General features: G+C 37.1%; 1 protein-coding gene across 1 annotated transcript in view; it reads right to left on the bottom strand.

The window, feature by feature from the left end:
• Positions 1 to 1,040: 1,040 nt before the first annotated feature.
• usp22 (ubiquitin specific peptidase 22) overlaps positions 1,041 to 19,351 on the bottom strand; it is a 30,145-nt gene continuing 11,834 nt past the window's right edge. Inside the window, exons 5-13 of the mRNA XM_088323445.1 lie at positions 16,618 to 16,784; positions 15,474 to 15,621; positions 13,966 to 14,068; positions 11,818 to 11,976; positions 9,855 to 9,981; positions 9,692 to 9,783; positions 9,470 to 9,532; positions 7,287 to 7,436; positions 1,041 to 7,216 (exon numbers count right to left, since the gene is read on the bottom strand). Of these exons, the coding sequence (XP_088179571.1) occupies positions 7,174 to 7,216; positions 7,287 to 7,436; positions 9,470 to 9,532; positions 9,692 to 9,783; positions 9,855 to 9,981; positions 11,818 to 11,976; positions 13,966 to 14,068; positions 15,474 to 15,621; positions 16,618 to 16,784 (1,052 nt within the window). The 3' untranslated portion in view covers positions 1,041 to 7,173. The remainder of the gene's footprint in view (positions 7,217 to 7,286; positions 7,437 to 9,469; positions 9,533 to 9,691; positions 9,784 to 9,854; positions 9,982 to 11,817; positions 11,977 to 13,965; positions 14,069 to 15,473; positions 15,622 to 16,617; positions 16,785 to 19,351) is intronic.

Raw genomic sequence — 19,351 nt, 5'->3', positions numbered from 1 at the left:
AAAATACTACAATGGAAATACTACAAAATACTACAATACAAATACTTCAAAATACTTCTACATAATATTACCAAAATTACCTTTACACAATACTATAATATAAAAATACTACTACAGAAATTGACAAATATACTAAAAAAAACTACTACAATCAGCATACATTAAAAAAATACTACTAAAGAAATATTACAAATAATCATACTAAAAACACACAAGTACATTGATAATACCAAAATACGAAGGACATAGTACTTTGTAAATACTACAGATATACTACAATGAAAATATTTCAAAAATACTTCTACAGAAATACTACAAAAATACTACAACAGAAATATTACAACCAAAATACTACTAAAATACGATTACATTAATATCACAAAACTACTTAAAAAATACTACCATGGAAATACTACAAAAGACTACAAAAATACTACGATGAATATACTTTAAAAATTCTTCTACAGAGGTCCTACAAAAATACGAGAGGAATAAAACAACAGAAGTACTACAAAAATACTCCAGACGTGCAAGAACTAATTTACTATATATAATACTACAAGCAAATACAATACAATAAAAATACTACAAAAAACACTACTGTAGAAATAATACAAAAATAAAACTACAGCCCCTAAAACCGTAGTGGTTAAGGGACACACCCAACTACCCACCGACCAGTACTACAAAAAGCCGACTTCAGAAATACTACTAAAATGCTAAAAACAAAAATACAACTACAGTAATACTACAAAACTAAATATTAGATGGACTAAAACAGGAACCCATTACATTATTTTGTTATAAATGCGTTTCAAAACCAATTTGACAAAACTCGTGCTTTAGCTCCTATCTAAGCTACAACGCCCTCTAGTGGTGAATTATTCTACTTTCTCACTAACTTAAACTTAATCAATAAGAACGACTATTCTTAGGGCTGACTGATGAATTAGCATTTAGCATGTTAGCTTTACAGATCAGAATTTCCGCCTCGAGTCTCACAAAAAACTCCACATAAATCATACAAGGAGAAATACACATTATTTATGTTTCTTTGTTCTTTATTTGAATGTTTTGGTCATCACCGCGTTTGAAATCCACTCGTTTTATACTCGAAGGATGACTTTTTTTTTTTCCAATCGAAAAACAAACATCGTTTCAACTCCCGTGGCTGAATCCAGCGATGTAGAACACAAAAAAAACCCAAAGACAAAATGGAGGTTTCACCATTTGTCTCTTTTTACGTACAAACTGTACATTTATATATTTTACATACATTTTCAAAAAAAGAAGAAAAAAAAAAAAACAAAGAAAAATATCCAGCTTGGGCGGCATGCTGAACTCAAGTACTGATTCAGTACACGGACACGCACGACATACGCACGCGCACCACACGTGCATACTAATTGATTTTTTTCCCTTGCCACCGACACGGCGGTTTGAGAAGTTGATCTTACTTGCTCTCGCGTGTAACATCATACTCTCACATGTGCTCGACTATACAGTACAATTATACCCATGCATAAACAGTACTACACTGTCGTACACACTATTGTACTTCTCGCACATGCTGTGATACTCTCATACGCAAACCACTATACTCTCTCACACATACTACTACACTCTATCATACACACTACTATACTCACACACACACACGCTATTATACTCTTATACACAAACTACTATACTCCCTAACACACACTACTATACTCCCTCACATGTACTACTACACTCTCTTACACATTACTCCCTCACACATTCTATTAGACTTTCACATTCATACTACTACACTCTCGTATACACTACTATACTCCCTCACATATTCTATTATACTCTCATTCCTAAACTTCTAAACTTCCTTACACATACTACCATACCCTCATACACAAATTACGAAGCTTTCACACACATACTACTTAACTCTTACTAAGACACAGACATACTCATGCACGGACATTACTACTTTCTCAAACGTACTTTCATACTCACACATACTATGAAACTCTCAAACACAAACTACTATACTCACACATACTTCTATACTCTCATACACACACACTACTTTGCTTTGACACACATACTACACTCACACACACATTCTACTATACTCCCTCACACACTATTATACTCTAAGTACATACATACACATCTCATACAAACACTACTATGCTTTCACACTCATACAACTATATTCCTCACACACATTCTACTACACTCTTTCATACAGACTACTATACTCCCCTCACACATACTAGTGTACTCTCATACACACAATAATGGGCTTTCACAAACAAACTACTATACTCTCACACACATTTGTCTACTACACTCTATCATACACACTACTATACCCACGCACACACACTTTTATACTCTAATACACAAACTACTATACTCTCACACATACTACTATACTCAGATATTAACACCACTAAGCTTTCACACACAGACAAATTCTACTACACTACTATACTCCCACACAAACACAAATATACTCACTCACACTGCAATAAAATTGTTATTACTATAGTTTTTTTTACATCAAGTGTAATGTTCACCTAACATCTCAGTATTGTTTTACTTTGGTTACTTTTGGTAACCAAGGCGATGCGTGTATAGGTTGTACAGTTTGACATCACACTTGACTTTCTCCCAGTATAGTAGTATCTGCGAGAGAGTATGGTAGGATATTTGTGTGACAGCATACTAGTATGTGTATGAGAGTATAATAATATTAGTGAGAGTTGAAGGATTTTTTATTTTATTTAGTGTAGTAGTGTGTATGAGAGTATAGTATTATAAGTGAGAGTATAGTAGCGTGTGTATGAGAGTATAAGAACATGCCTCCTGCGAGAGAATTGTAGTGTGTATATGAGAGTATAGTAGTATGTGTGAGGAAGTATAGTAAGCTGTATAAGAGTAGCATGTATGAGAGAGTATAGTAGTGTTTGTGCATGGGTATGACTAGAACTGTATGAATGGGTATTTGTGCATGTGTGAGAGTAAGATGTTATGTGTGAGAGCAAGTATGATTTATTTCTCAAATGGCCTCTCATACATGCATACAAAGTTTTTTTTTTTCTTTTTTCCTTTTCTGGCCACAGACACTCACACACGCACACACCAACATGCAGCCGACAATAAAACACGACGGGATTATCTTGTGATCCTTTTTGCACATATTTGGAGGATACATCCCAAAATTGTTTTCGTTTTTTGTTCACAAGCACATACCTTGGACGTGAATATACAGAATGTCTTTGAACTGCTTGAAAGAGAAGTACTTCAAAATAAAACTTCACACTAAGCCCTCAAATTAAAAAAACAAAAACAAAAAGAAAAGCTAACCAAACATTTTCAGGTGGGTGTCGATAGCTCTTTTTTTCCTTTGATACCAAAAAGGCATGAGACGAGATATTTCATTCCAGAAATGCATGAGATATTTTTTTTAAACCTGCTCTTATTTTGAAGTCATTTCAGTTAGCTTCACAGCTTATAACAGTTCTTAACATTGAGTTAAAATAAACTTCAATCAATAATTATGGAGGCTGAATAAAATGAATGAATTGGCGTTGCTAATGTTAGCACTGCTAACAGCCAGCAATGCTAATGCTAGCGCCAGTGGCCCCTGCCTATATTAATACGAGAAGCAGCTCCAGCTTTTCTGATGCAAACATGGCTTAATATTCTAATACTGTACTTGCTTGTCAGCTTTTAGCAATGCTAATGCTAGAAATACTCATGGTAGCGATAGTAGTCACCTGCTATTTTAAGACTAAAGGCAGCTTCAGCTTTTCTAACAGTTAGTTGGCTAGATATGCTAAATTTAGCCCTACTAGCAATGCTAATGCTAGCTTTGGAAGCCACTGACTATATTCATGCTTGCTGGAGCCCAGGTTTTTTTAATGCTACGGTGGCTAAAGACTAACCTTTTGAATGCTGATGCTAGCACCGCTTACAGATAGCTAGCATTGGTAATGTTATGTCCGCTTAAGCCAGAAATGAATGCTAGTGCAAGTAACCACTGGCTATTTTAATACAAGAGGTATCCCTACCTTTTTAATGCTAAGGTTTCTACAGATGCTAATTCTAGCCCCACTGGCTGATAGCATTGCTAATCTTAGCATTGCTTACCGCCATAGACATGTAAGACCAAACATAGTACCTACATGTCCACGCTTACAGCTAGTAACGCTAAGTCTAGCACTGGTAGCCATTAGCTGTAATATTGCTAAAGACTCCTCCAGGATTTCCAATACTATGATGGGAAAAGACACTATTTCTAGCCTTGTTAGCTTTTAGCAATACTCATGCTAGCGCTGCTTACAGTTAGCACTACTAGCCTTGGTAGCTACTGGGTATACTAATGCTAAAGGCAGCTGCAGCTTTTATTACTAAAAAGGCTAAAGACACTAATACTAGTCTTGTTAGCTGCTAGCATTTTAGTCGGTAGCCAGGGGCTTTTTTAAGGCTTGCTATTTATAGCGCTGCTGGCTGCTAGCTATGCTAACGCTAGCAAGATTAGCCATTAAGCTTGCTAAGACTGTTAAACAATGTACTAGAGTCATTGTAAATCGCCTGGTAGTTTATTCAAAGTCAAACATTTTTTAACATAGCTTCTTCTTTTGTTTCCATCTTGTCTTCTAGGACGAAATCTCGTCCCATGCCTTGAAAACAATAGCACGATGTGACACGGACGGACAGACGGACGCGAGACTGACAACAACAAAATATTTGCAAACGGATGCTTTTAGTATTACAGTATTTATAAAAATATACTATTTACTGAGTAACGTCCCGCCCCTGCAATAGCCACAAGAAGTTTCCCGACGTCCTTGACCGACACAAAAAAAACGTCCGATGTTTATCATAATAGTACGATGAAGTTTTTGTTTCTTCTTCTTCTGCGCTTTAAAAAAAAATGCATCGAAAGATATATATTTGGTCATTTGGAGACTGTGGAGGCTACTATGTGACATGTGATGTATTTGTGATTTCAGAATAAGAGTAGTTCAAAACAATAAAAATAAAACTTTCAAACAGCAGAGGGGTGGGGAAATTTTTTGTAACTTTTGACTACACTCAAGAAAATGGACGGATCGATAGCGGAAGAGGTAGCTAGCTAGTTAGCTAGAGTTGTAGCTAGCCAGAAATGAAAAAGCTAAACTAGCCTAGATTGCTAGCTAAAAATCAGTAAAAACCCTGAAAGATAGCTAACAAAAAAATAAAAAGCTAACATGATAGCTAGCCATAAACCATAAATGGACCGCTAGATAGTTTGCTAAAAAAGTTAGCCAGATATCTAACTAAATTACTTAAAAAAATAAATAGATATATCAAAACAAGATGGCTATAATTTAAAGTGTCATAATTGGCCGATCATAATTGCTTTCCGAATAATCTGTAAGGCTTTTCGTTATATAAATATATATCTATTATCATATTAGTATGATTTCAATATAAATACTTCAATTATTATCTATTTTATGTCATTAACTCATTCAGTGTAATCGACGCATTTTCACGTCATTAAAGTTTTGTTCGCGTTGCAAAAAAAATAATAATAATCTTACCCCGTTCTCAGAAAATATCACTCTTTTTAGTTTTTTTACTAATTTTATGATATTTATAACCAATTCAAACCCTTTTTTCCAGGGAAAAAACGTACTCCATTGTCAGAAAGTATAGCTTATCTTATTTTATTCAAATTCAATTATACATAAAAATACATTTTTTTTCCCTATTAACAAATTTTAGATGATTTTGCTGACCTAAAATAGACCAAATCCCAAAATAGGTCTACTCTTTCTTAAATCGACAGTGTGCATTATTTGACCACTAGATGTCGTTGTATTTAAGAAAGCACATTTGGATCTTTTGCTCATATAACTTTTTATTTTATTCTTGTAAATTTATTTAAGGTTGATGAGCAAACATGATGTTCATTTTTTAAGTATGATTTTTCTCACTTTTAAAAATATTTTTACATCAATTTATCACTCAATTGTACTTTAAAAGAGGCAAATTTGTCTGTTCTAGCATTTAATAACATATTTGGGAGTGGGCGGGGGAAAAGTAAATGATGCCAAATCCGTTTTCAGCACTGAATGAGTTAAGTCAAGTCATGTTTATTTGTATATGGAAGGAAAAAAACGAAAAGCAAGAGAGAACTACATAAAGACAGAACGGGAGGAAGAGAGAATGACAGAAAAGACAAAAGGAAGAGAGAATGAAAGAAAGGACAAAATGAAGAAAGGAAGAAGGGACAAGATGAAGAGAAAGAAGAAAGAACAAAGGAAGGAAGAGAAAAGTAAGAAAGGAAGTGAGAAAAATCGAAGGAACAGAAAAAGAAATAAAAAAAAGAATGAAGAGGAAAAAAAGAAGAGGACAAAAAGAGACAAAAGGAGCAAGGGAGAAAGAACGAGAGAAAGAAAGAGAACGACAGCAAGAAGGAAACAAAAGAAGAAAGGAAAGAAAGGAAGAAAGAAGGGAACACAGGAAGAAAGAAAGAAACAGTAGAAGGAGGTGAAGTGCATTGAAAGTGCAAACGGAAATGCCGCTTTAACCACAAAGATAATCAGTCCTCTATTATTAAGGATGCGGAAATTTTCTAATGACAATTGGATATAATTATAAATAATTCCGGTATTTATAGTTGTAAACTACTAGTTGCCAATTCTCGATTAGTCTCCTCTAAAGTTTCACAGCAGTATAAATCATATTCTGAAATGAATAAATCAAAATTTTCATTATTGCATATAAACTAAATGGGTTCCCCACCCATGCTTTTGTTATTTAACCCCTATGTTGTGTTTAGGGTCTCCAGTTATGCATTTCAAGGTTATAACAAGTAGTAATTGATGTGTCATAGAATCGAATTAGAATATGAACATATGGTTACGGATGGAGGATGTTGTATTATCTCTATTGAGCGATACTTACTTTTGGGTGGGCCTGTTTACAACAGTTAGAGGAGCCAATTCCTTAACACAACATAAGGGTTAAAAAATAATAAGTTTCAAAAGACACCTTTTTCACTCTATGAAAAAATAAAATAGAAATGTAATGTGATGATGGCCAGCTCTGGTCCGATTGTTGTCCTGTATGTCCTGAACTCCAGTGGAAACGTTTTTTTTTTGTTTTTGTTTTGTTTGGTGGAGATGAGTGACGCTATTCGTACTCTAGGAACTGTTTATGATAAAATAAGAGGTACCTGAATGAGGGGGGGGGAAAGAAATATTAGCAGACGGGCGTACTTAGTGCAAATCCCGGTCTTGGCTTACCCTTCGCTGTCCAGCACGGCCTCGATGCTGGCCTTAGTGATAATGGCGTCGTCGCATTTGAACCATTGGTCCTTGTGCTGCCGGATAAAAGTAGTGTAGTGGCCGCTCTCTAGCGTCCCCTGGTGGTTGACCACGGCGAAAAGGCTGTACCTGGTCCAGAAGGGGAAAAACAATGTCGGGAATGACACAAAAACGAGAATTGGATTTCTTGTATCGTTTTTATCCGATTCTAAGGAGACTAAAGCCGCTCGTTCTAGCGCTGCTAACTGCTAGCATAGGTAACATTGGTTCCGCTTACAGCACATAAGTAATGTGACCCACGAGAGCTTAAAACAAGGGTCTCAAGTGTGGTGCCCGCAAGCACCAGGTTAGAAGTTATCGGTCCTAAAAATCCCGACTCAAACCGGCCTGCCGGTATTAAAGCCCGACCCGACCCGGGCCAAACCAATTATTGATTTGAGGTACCGAGCCCAAAGCAAACCCAAATTTTCACATTTTATTTGTGAAGACTCAGGAGGAGGAGGGGTGACTTTTGGCAACTCTGCCCTCCCACCGCCAAGTGCAGATACGCAGGCGAGGCGAGTTGCGTGAGCGGGTGACTGAATCCATTACGCGGGTAATTAAAAAAAAATGTCTGTGAGAGAGAGAAGCCTGGCTCAAACCTGGACGTAATTATTGACATGTTAGGCCCAACCCAACACAGTTTTTGGTTTGGACTTTGGTTTGTTATCCCTAAACCATGTAGCCCCTTAAGAACATCCGTGTAGCCTGCAGACAGGTTCTAAAAATAGCTTACCAGTGCTAGATTATTATTTCAGTGTTGGGCACGTAATTAGTAATAATTACTACTTCTTCCAAAAAGTAACTGAGTTAGTAAATGAGTTACTCTGTAGTAAAAGTAACTAGTTACCAGGGAAAGCAACTATTTCCGCTACTCTAAAAAGAAGTTGTATGTCAAAGAATTTGAAATTTTCTGAGCAGTATTCCGAGTCATTTGAATAGAGAAGAACATACATGTAATTGTGTTATAGAACCTTGTATATTTATTGCATTTCACCAGCAACAGATTTATCATACACTACACTTGAAGTGAAACAAAAAGTAGCAGTAAGCAATAAAATAAAATCACAATCAGGGGTAGGCAAGAAGTGAGTTCAATCAATTAAATCTAACTCGAATGGTACGTTGTGAAAATGGGAATTCAGACTCTTTTTAGAGAACCGGCGTTTTCAGCTTGCCTAACTAAAAAGGGACGGCTCTTATCGCTCCAACTTGCTTTTTAGGTTGTTTTTTTGTTGTTCAATCCATATATTACCATTTATTATGTATTATTATGAATCACTTAAAAAGGCGAAAAATGAGGAAAAATTAACACTAAAACGTTAACAATGAAAAACACAGGAAACAAATAAAAATAGTTATAAATTTACCAAGAACATTTTTTAAATACAAAACAGTTTTAACCTTGTTTTACACTCAACAAATTCAGTGTCAACAGCACAAAATTCCTGAAAAAAATGCATTTTGACCAATCACAAGAGAAAAGTAGCGTCTCGGAGGGAGCCTGCTCTCACTTGGTAGGTGGCCGTTATTCCCAATACTAGTTATTTTCTAGTAAAATTATTTTTTTAGTGGTTGACTAAGTCTATTAACCCTAATTCCAACGATAAACAAGGTAATAACAAGGTGACAAAGCAGTAATAACACAATAAGGTATTTTAGAAATGCATATCAAAATACTTGCTTTAATTAGCAATAAAAGTTATCTGTCAGCTTAAGTCCCCTACACTAAAGATAACATAAGCGGGCTAGCCGACAGCATAGGATCTCAAAGGGCCACACAGTGAAGCTAGCTGCTAATGCTTGCAGCTAGCACCTGAAACATGCTAAATTTATCACGAGGACTTAAAGAGAGTTGACGATCAGATTGGTTTGTAATACGATAACTGACGCTCTTGAGAAGCTAGCTGCTAATGTTCGCATCAGCGGGGCTAGCCACTAATATGAGCATCAGTAGGTATGGCCTCTTGAGCTGAAACATGCAAAATCCAGGCTCGCACATCTAGTACTGACAGGCAAACATTAGCGTGAGGAGGATTCAAAGAGAGCTGACGATAAAATTAGTTCATAATACGGTAATAAACAACAAGGACAATGGAAATTTTATCACTCGTTGAGCCTACTTGTTGTCGTTGTTGAAGGGCTCCACCGTCTGCTGGTACTGGCCGTTCATCCTGCTCTCTTTGCTGAAAAGCAACGCGTAGCATTATGCTAATTACAATTATTAGCGTTCTGAGTGAATCGGAATGCAAATGAGGCAGCGGGTGTCTACAAAGGGTTTTGCAATTTCATGTTCGAAACGTGTCATTAACATTTTCGAGCGGAATGCAATCATGGCTTCTCACCTGGAGGCCATAAAGGGCGTCATGTCCAGCTCCAGAGGGAAAGAGACGTACGTGGTGATCTTTCTCCGCAGTTTGGCGGAATGCTCAAATCGCTGTGAGCGTGAGCGCGGGGACAGAATATATTAAAAAATAGACGAGCGAATTGGGGAGGAAAAAGTCTTACTTTGAGGTGAAAGCAAGCCACGATGGGTAACTTCTTCATGGTCAGCTGCTTGGTGGACTCCTGGTAACTATGGCAACCGCTGCACTTGATCTTGGCGCTGCTGCCGAGGTGCTCCGGCCTGGTGAACCTAAAGGAGGGGGAGACCCGGCGCCCCCTGTTGTAAGTGTGTTCAGATTCCAAGATTATTATATGTTTCATGTTTTTATGAAATTATAGATCATACTGATCGGTAACAGGTCATTAATCAATCAATCAAAATTTATTTGTACCGCAATTTTCAGGCAACAGATTCCAATTCAAAGTGCTATACTAAAACGTTCAATGTACAATTAGAAAATAAAACCGAGAGTCATCAACACGCCGCGAAAATAGTCGGTTGCTCTCTGACTAGTCTGGAGGGCATTTCTGGCTATCGCGATCCAGCGAACCTTACTATGTCATCACAACAGCCTAAAAAAACATTGGCCTGCTCTCTGCCTACTTTGAGGACATCTCGCTAACCCAGTAGTCCTGACAATGTCACCAACAGAACTGAGAAAATCATGGATTGCTCTCTGCCCAGTCTGGGAGACATCGCCAACACCGTTTTTGCGGACTCATGTCACAGTAGCCACTACATCGGAGACATGTTGGCCACTGGTAGGCGCTAAATATCCCTTAAAATGACTAACAGGCTCAGAAACAGTTTCCCCCCCAGGGCTATTCCCACCCTAAACAAGCACTCAGGACTGTAAAAAAAAGAGCAATGAATACTTAAAAAGTTGACATAAATACATATTTTTAAAACATTTTTTATCCAATTTTGAAAATTCCCTTTTTTCTCCAAAAACATTTTACTTGAATCCATTATTTCAAATTCACATTTTTTTCAGAACCCTTTTTTATTTTTACCTTTATTTCTTCAAATATATAGTTCTCTAGTTCCAATTATATTGTTTTAAATAATTGTTTTTTTTATATTTTTAACAAGCGTATTTATTTATTTACTTATATATTTATTATATATTAAATGAATAATAGAACATTTGATTTGATTCCTTATACTTTTAATCATATATTTTCCTATGGATGTGTTTTGGGGGAAATCTTGAGTATCATAAAAGCTGACGGTGTTGACACGAGTACCCCTTTATACGAGCACTTTTAACAAAAATTCCAGTATACAAGTTTTATCCGCAATTAAAATCTTGCAAAGGAAAATCCAGTTTACAAGCAGTCCCAGAGGCTACCACTAGAGACCGTTCGAGAACACATGACCATATCAGCCCGGTATCAGCATGCAAACTACCACAAGTAAAAAAGAAAATTGTGCTTTAATTTTTTTTTGCATGTACGCACATTTAAAGTTACATTAACTTGTTTAAAATGTACAGTAAGTGCTTACGTTCTCTCGACCTCCTTCGTCAATTGCTCTCCTTATTAATGATTGGATATATTCCATATCAAGAGATAATAGACCTTACAGACACAATGTGGCATCTATTTACTGACAGTAAGACAAACTATGTAGACTACCGCAACAATATTAGCAATCTACAATGACGTTGTCGTTTGCTAGCATTGACCGAGATGATTCTGATTAAAGCCGAAATTGGCAAGATGTTTTTTTTTTTTTTTCTTTCCCCCCCCACGTATATAATTTGTTATACGGCGTACACAATTTGAGACGATCAAAAAACATATATAACTTTAACACATCCTCCTTATGTTTAATTAGTATTTGTCAGTGTTTTTGGTGATCAGGAAGATTTTTTGCTCAGGAAAATGGTTTTATAGCTGGTCACTTGAACACTTTTGGGATGAAGGGAACAGATCGATTCGTTTTTAATCATTTCATATTGGGAAAATTAACTCGCTACACTCGCAATTCGAGCAACGGACAAGATCCTGGAACGAATTAAGCTCCACTGTACTGATATTAATCTGTGATTGGTCTTAAAATATTTAACCAGGAAAAAAAAACCTTCGTAGGCAGTCTGTGAGCGTGGTGGCTCCAGTGGCATGACTCTCCCCATTAAGCGTGGATCCGTCCCCGCCGGGGCTCAGGGGCCAAAAGGGGGTTGAAGAACCAGGCAGATCCAAGCTTATGTCCCAGAACGGGTCGATGGTTGTCGACACGCCGCTGGAAGGAATGAGAAGTAGTAGTAATCATTAAAAATGCACAGATATAAAACATTCATCAATGAGTTTTCTTCAGTGAAGCATAAAAAACATCTTTTTTGGATGTCATAAAAGAGCAAGCGTACGCTGGAAAAATAGGATCTTCTCCTCTGTGGCTGAGCGTGTCATTACCCTCTTAACAATAAATGATTACAGAGCACGCTCAAAAAATGTGTTTGATCATTTATTTTGTGGTTATTTTTTTCACAGCGTGCATTTTGAACACAATGAGATCACATTTGAAGATGTGGCTTGCATAATTGATTGGATGCTGAATTAATAAAGTATTTGGGGGAATAGGAACAAGCTTCTCCAGTATGCTAGTAAATAGTTATAACTTTTATTCGGATTTGTAAGTAAACATTTGCTATGTTTTGTGGAGTATTTATCCAATATATTTAGGTTTAGTAAAAAAAAAAAAAAGTATTACAGACGCTCCCCTGCTTACGACTATTTGACTTACATGAAATGGTAGATACGATCATTATTTTTCAGGATTTCGAAAAATATCCAGACATTTCTGTAAGGACAGTACTGTAGTGTTTCTTTCCGCCGCTACCGACGTGTGGCGCTGTGAGAGGTCACCCAGCATCCACCCGGAAGTAAAAAAAATCCGCTTCCTCTTCCCAGTTTGTGTGTAAACATCTCTCCTTCACCAGCTGCCACCAAGGTAGCGTGTCGTTTTGTGTGGGGAATGGGTTGATCCTCATTCATGAAAAGATGCTCGGAAACAATTACGGTCTCCTTGGAGAGCGACTGCTAACTGAACTCTCGCGCTCCCCTACACTCTCGCACCAGATGTTGCGAAATTCGTCGCCCCACTGACATCATTCATGTGCACCTTACATTCTACGCCTACACTATCTCCAGCGCGCTAAGAACTTTGACATTTTTATTGTTTAATATCTCGTGCATACATTCAACATTCAAAAATAAAACAATGGCCCCCACAAATAAAAAATATTCCCAAAAACAAAAATAAAGTATCCCTATTATCTGAATTTTGTTTTTTTCTGAATTGTTTTTTCTGTTGAGTATTTTTTTTTCACAATATCATATTTTTTTGTTTTCCTGTATATAAATATTTTTCCATTTGACAAGATATTTAATTTGTCATTTTCCGTAATATATATATTAGATTTTTTTTTTCGGATACATTTTTGATGTGTTTCAGAGTTTTTTTGAAATGCCAAACAAACAAATGCTAGCTGCCATTAATCATGAGGGAAGAAGAAATGAAATGGCAAAGAGAAGCCACCAGGGAGGAGTGTCAACGTCATTTTTAAGCAGACTCGTTAAGAAACATGGAAACTATTTCAAGCATAGATTTCAAGCACCCGTACGAACCCTGTCACTAACTGTCTTACACATGTTTTCTTTTGTGACATCGATGACAAACGCATTTCTGCCAACTAATAAATATTCCTATTATTTTGTGTGGTCATTAACTATATTTTTTAAAACTGAAACCGCGGCACCACTTCCGTTTTGGATTTCCTCCCAAACTAAAAAGTGTAGCATTAGACCCGACCTCCACATTTATACCACCCCTGAATTAGTCATGCTGAGAGATCGTTACCGCTGTTGAACTGAATCTTAATTGGATGCAACGTGCACGGTACTTATAATGAATTTATGTCTTTGAGCAAAGTGTGTTTACTGTTTAAGTGCTTAGTGTAATGGTAGTATTTAGTCTGTGCAGCCCTTTGAGACTTCTTGTGATTAAAGGCTACACAAATAATCATGACATGACTTGATTTAACTCCTTACAAATTCACACCGGTGACTTTTTGAGGGGGTGAGAGTGGTACTATGTTTTTTTTATTTCCACCACCAGATGGCGGTGCAGATCGTATTTACAGCATTTCGTTTCCTTTATTCTTTTGCATCTGCAGCAGAAGGCATCTGTTGAAGTGTAATACCCAATTGAGGGACAAGCACACACACTTACTGGCAAACTTGGCAGGTGACATCAGACTGCAGGCCCCCTGTGAAGATTTGGTCAATGATGCAGTTGCAATGGTTTGGGTTGTTGGCTTTTTTCCCGTTGTCGTCTGTACGAACACACGCACACACAGGCGAGGCAAAAGGCTTAAAAAGTGGACACACAAAAGCAAACGCGGCTTTGAAAGTGTCAACACAGATTCTCCACCCGCTTCACAGTCCCAGCTCGGCCTCAATCTTCCTTCTTATGTTAGCTCTGCATCTGCTCCTTCCTCACAATTGGCCTCGATTTTGTCTTTGTGTTAAAATGCATATTTTCCTTTAGGATAAGAACTTTTTCCTTGACCCTTAATGCTTTTGACAGAGGGATGAAAACAAATGTTAAACATTTTTCAGCAGTATTTAATGATGTAGCCTGCAGAGGGATGGGCGCCGCCAGGCAGTACTTGCCCAAGACACATCACAGGAAATGGTGCCCCTACGACCTGTTTGGTCAAGGATCCATCCATCCATTAAGAGATGTTATTACTCATAAAAATATCCATTTCCTAACATGGTTGATCTGTGCCTTTCCACATTTTTATTTTACAATACTTTTGTGTTTGTAGCGATCTGCATGGTTTGATTTATTTGATGTTTTTACTGAAAACTGCTATGCAAATAAAATGGAATACATTATTAATTTGACAAACTCTTATGTATACATATTTTGTACCAAATTGATGTTAAATATATTGTTTATGTTAATCATTGTTTTCAAAATTTTCTTATCACCTATTTAAATAATATTTTTTCTTAATTTTTATTGTTTTTTTTTTTAAATATTTTTTTTATAATATAGATATTTTTTCAGTTTTAAAAAATATATATTCCCCCCCCATTCCTTTTGTAGTCATGCTTTTTTATGTTGTATTTTTCTTGTTTTTTGGAACTTTTCCTGATATTATTTCCTGTTTTACGATTTTCACTCTAGTTTTTGAATATACAATTTATATGCATACAAAGTTTTCCTGATTTTTTTTCCGTTATAAATACAAAAATTGTTCTAGTTTTTCAGAATAGAAATAAATATTTTTGGGTTTTCAGAATCTATACCCTCATTTTTCAGAAGATATAATATTTTGCCCTGAAATAATATGATACTGCGTTCTGCTTTTTACTGGAACCAGTATTTTTGGGCAGCACAAATTAAGTGTTCATTAAAAAATATATAATAATAATATAAATACATACAATATACCGTATTTTCTGGTGTATATAGCGGACCTGAAAACCCCAAATTGGCCAGAAAATTTGAAAGTGTGCCTTTTAACACGGTGCGCCATATATACAGCAGAGCGGTGTCTGAAAAAGTTATGACAAAAGACTATTATGTGGGGGTGTGTCTTATAATCCGGTGCGCCTCAAAGTGGTAAAAATACGGTAAATGTTGAACTGCTCCCCTTTAATCTAAGAAACAATTACAATCTCCTAAATGTGATTGACAGAATTGCAAAAAAAAACACTGCGCCCGACCTTTGCAGTGTCTGTGCAGGACGTCCAGTGCAGCGATGAGGAACTCGTGTGCGTCCTGCTGCTCGTAGCCTGCCAGGTGGCGGGCGTGAGTCCACACCAGGTGGAGCAAACGGAACGGGATGTGCGGTGAACGGTGGCCGGAGTAGAACTGCACATAAACCATTAGCATTAGTAGCAAGTAGCATTTGCTGACAGTTTAACACAGTGGCACCACATTATACGAGCAAACTAAATCTTGCTTTTTATACCCAAGGGTCCAACAGCTTAAGGAAAGTAAAAGTCAAGACTTTTTAAATGACTTTTGAAATCAAATTCCAGACCAAGTCGACAAAAACATCACAATTGAAGCAAACATAACAAAAAACCCACATATTTCTTGCACATAATTTGATACACATACCAACTTTCAGCCATCGCGAAAAACATTCGTCGGACAGCCACATGTATTAATTTTATATTTTCCCATGGTCCAAAGTAATTGTCTCTGTCCTAAGTTACTATGTGTATTGTGGGTAGACCAAAGACATGCTCTGAAAAGGCCATACGGAAACCACATCACCGTTTTAATAGTTTTGTTATTGTGTTCACGCGATGTTGCCATCAAAATTAATTGGTGAAATTATTAAAAAAGACAATTCATAAATTTTACTAAATCAAACAAAAATAGTTCTTACTAATGTTTACAGAGTAAAATCCGACATTAAACCCCACCCCCACATTTTCATATTACCCAATTTTTATTACAGTGTGTATTTTCCGTTGCACTATTTAAATACTGTATATCAACACGTTATATTGGGTATTTTTGTATTCTATATCCATTATTTTATTATTTTATTTTTCAACTGCTGGAAGTGTGAATTTCCCTACGGGGATGAATAAAGTATCTATCTATCTATCTATCTATCTATCTATCTATTTCCAAAATTGCATTCAAGACATTATAATGCCAATTAAGGCCTAAATTTTAGAATAATGAATTCAATGCCTTTTAAGACTTTTCAAGGCTCTGCAGGAACCCTGTATAAGTAGGAAAGCCCAGTTCACAAGGAGTCCCGATTAATGCTCATAAGAAGAGGTACCACTGCATTTGACTTATATGGTGGTCTTTGGTAGTTGAAGGTAAAAAAACTTTTAAAATCACCTCTTGGAAAAGTTGTGACATCTCACACACTAAGCAGGAGTTGCTCTGCATTTCACATTTGTGCCGGTCAGAGAGGAAGAAATCCCGCAGCAGCGGCGTGTGCGTCAGCGCCTGGACGATGCAGTTCATGAAGCACGTGTTGCCGAGGTTGATCAGGCCGCGGAGACCTGAGAACAAGACAACGTGATGGATGAAGGAACAAAATTCAGGCATTTTACAGCTTTTTCATGACCAATTTCGAGCACTTTCTAAGGACCTTTAAATTTTCCAATTTCTCCAGTAAAAGAAATCCAGTGTGAATCAATCCATAGACCTGTTGATTAAGGTTAATGAGTGCTGCATGTAAAAAAACTAGAACATTTGATCACACCTTTGCCAAATATTAAACCAGCAGTTGTCATTCACTGAATGGGGCACAGAAAATGAAACGGATTTTCTGTGCCCCATTTCATTAGTGTTTGCTGCAGTCTGTGTTGGTCTGTGTTGTATCAAATGTTTTTGTTCTCTTTCTACCTGACAGCACTCAATGACGCCAAACATTAGAGCTATGGACTGATTAATGTTGGATTTCTCCTTGTAAATTGCATACTGTGATATAAATTAACACACTCTCAAAATACCATTGTCAATTTGATTATTTAATGACGAAACTGATCCATTTTAACAGAAGGTATATAAGCTCAATCGAATATTAGTGGTCTTCTATGTTTGGAGGTGGGGTCATCAAGGTAAGACCAAATGCGAAATTGTTTAGGAATCTAAAGTGCATCATCATGTGTAGCGGCGATCAATAGAATGTTGGTATTTTTTCATTTTGATCACAAAATCAAGACGCTATCTTGCTGTTAGCAGCACGGCGGCGCAGTGGTTAGCGCGTGTGCGGCACAGTTCTAAGGTCTTGGGAACCTCCTGTGTGGGTTCAAATTCAGCTACCGGACTTCCTGTGCGGAGTTTGTATGTTCTCTCCGTGCTTGGTTTCCTCCCACATTCCAAAGACATGCATTTCAGGTGGATTGGCTGGTCCAAATTGTCCCTAGGTGTGAATGAGTGAGCGAGTTGTCTGTCCCTGTGTGCCCTGCGATTGGCTGGCAACCAGTTCAGGGTGTCCCCTGCCCACTGCCCGATGATTGCTGGGATGGGCTCCAGCACCCCCGCGACCCTACTGAGGATAAGCGGTGAAGCTAATGAGATGAGATAAGATGAGATCTTGCTGTTTATGTTGCTCGAGATGTCACTATTTACAATGAACAGACTTTTTCCGTCAATTGGCTGTTATAAACTGACTTTAATTCTGACATTCTGCCTCAAAAATGCGTGCATCTTGGCTGAGTTACAGCAACAAGTAGGGGGGTGATGACACTTCACATGACAACGCCACACAAACTAATACCAGCTGCTGTTAATCACAAGGGAAGAATAAATACAACGGCAAAGCAAAGGCACCAGAGAGCCGTGTCTGCGTCATTTTTAAGCAGACTTGTTTTATTTCTCTCCATTTAATGCTTGGTCTATCGAGTCAGACTGCCGAGAAACGTAGCTATAATTTCAAGCGCTTACAAGCACTTCACCCAAAATCCAAACACTTTTCAAACCCTGAAAGCACAGCATTCAAGCATTTGAAGCACCTGTACGAAACTTGGAAACGATAGGGATTTGGCCCCCGAAACAAGAAACTAGTCCTAGATTGACACAGCCGAATTTTCCACTCTCAACAGAATCTCCCCTGCTTCTTTCTCCCGAAGAAGTAGCTCGAGGGGGGTTAGGGGGCTTGTTGGATTTGCTTGTTAGCCCGGGGCTGCTTTTTCTGGCTGCTGCCTGGTCTTTGATTCAGCCTCATTTGAGATGGGAGGATGTATTTTCCACTGCTGCTAATTTCAACTTATTTTCAAAAACCCAGATCATGAATAGCATTCATCCTTTTGTTCTCATTGTAAGAATGGAACTTATTTTCATTCTAATTCTGCAATAGGAATAAGTATTCTGAATATGTATAAATAGTTCATTTTTAGTGTTACGCAGAGTGATTCATTGTAAAGACATTGTACTTAAAATCAGGAAATAATACCACAATTTTTTTTTTTAAATGGTCCTTAAAACAAAACAATCTGATCTAATCAAGGGCGTGCTTTTGGCATGGACGGAGTATAACCACCATTATTGATCATTAATTTCTTTGTCCCCAACAATATAATGTGATCACTTAAAAAATGTGATATGTCCTTAAATTAAATTATTTCCGGGCCTAGATGTTAAATAGACGTGTATTATTAGATGTCACAATATTGTGTAGTGAAAACGAGGAGATAAAGAGCACAAGAAAAAATAAAAACTATGGTGAGTCTAGGTCACAATACCACACTATTTTTCTTCAAATATTTTTTCCCAGCCTTACAAAAGGTTTTATTTTTTTGGGTGTCTGACATCTTGCTGCTAAGGTGAGGCTCATTTAATGTGAAAAAAAACAAGACCTACAAGTATTTTTAAAACTGCGCATTTATATGATCGTTGGAGTATTTTAGCTTATTATTCCAATCAATATATCTGTATATATTTTTTTTAATTGAGTTTTTTGAGCACTAGAAGGGGCTAAAGAACACACTGTCTGTTTAATTAATTCACTACTACTATTATAGGGTGGCATTAGCTCAGGAGGTAGAGCGCTCGTCTTGGGATCCGTGTTATATGTCGAAGTGTCCTTGGGCAAGACACTGAATACCTAATGCCCCCAATAAGC

This window comes from Urocampus carinirostris, chromosome 19, assembly GCF_059441175.1.
Source record: "Urocampus carinirostris isolate Australia breed hairy pipefish chromosome 19, RoL_Ucar_1.0, whole genome shotgun sequence".
Classification (NCBI taxonomy): Eukaryota; Metazoa; Chordata; class Actinopteri; order Syngnathiformes; family Syngnathidae; genus Urocampus; species Urocampus carinirostris.
This window is presented reverse-complemented; position numbering and strand designations above follow the sequence as displayed.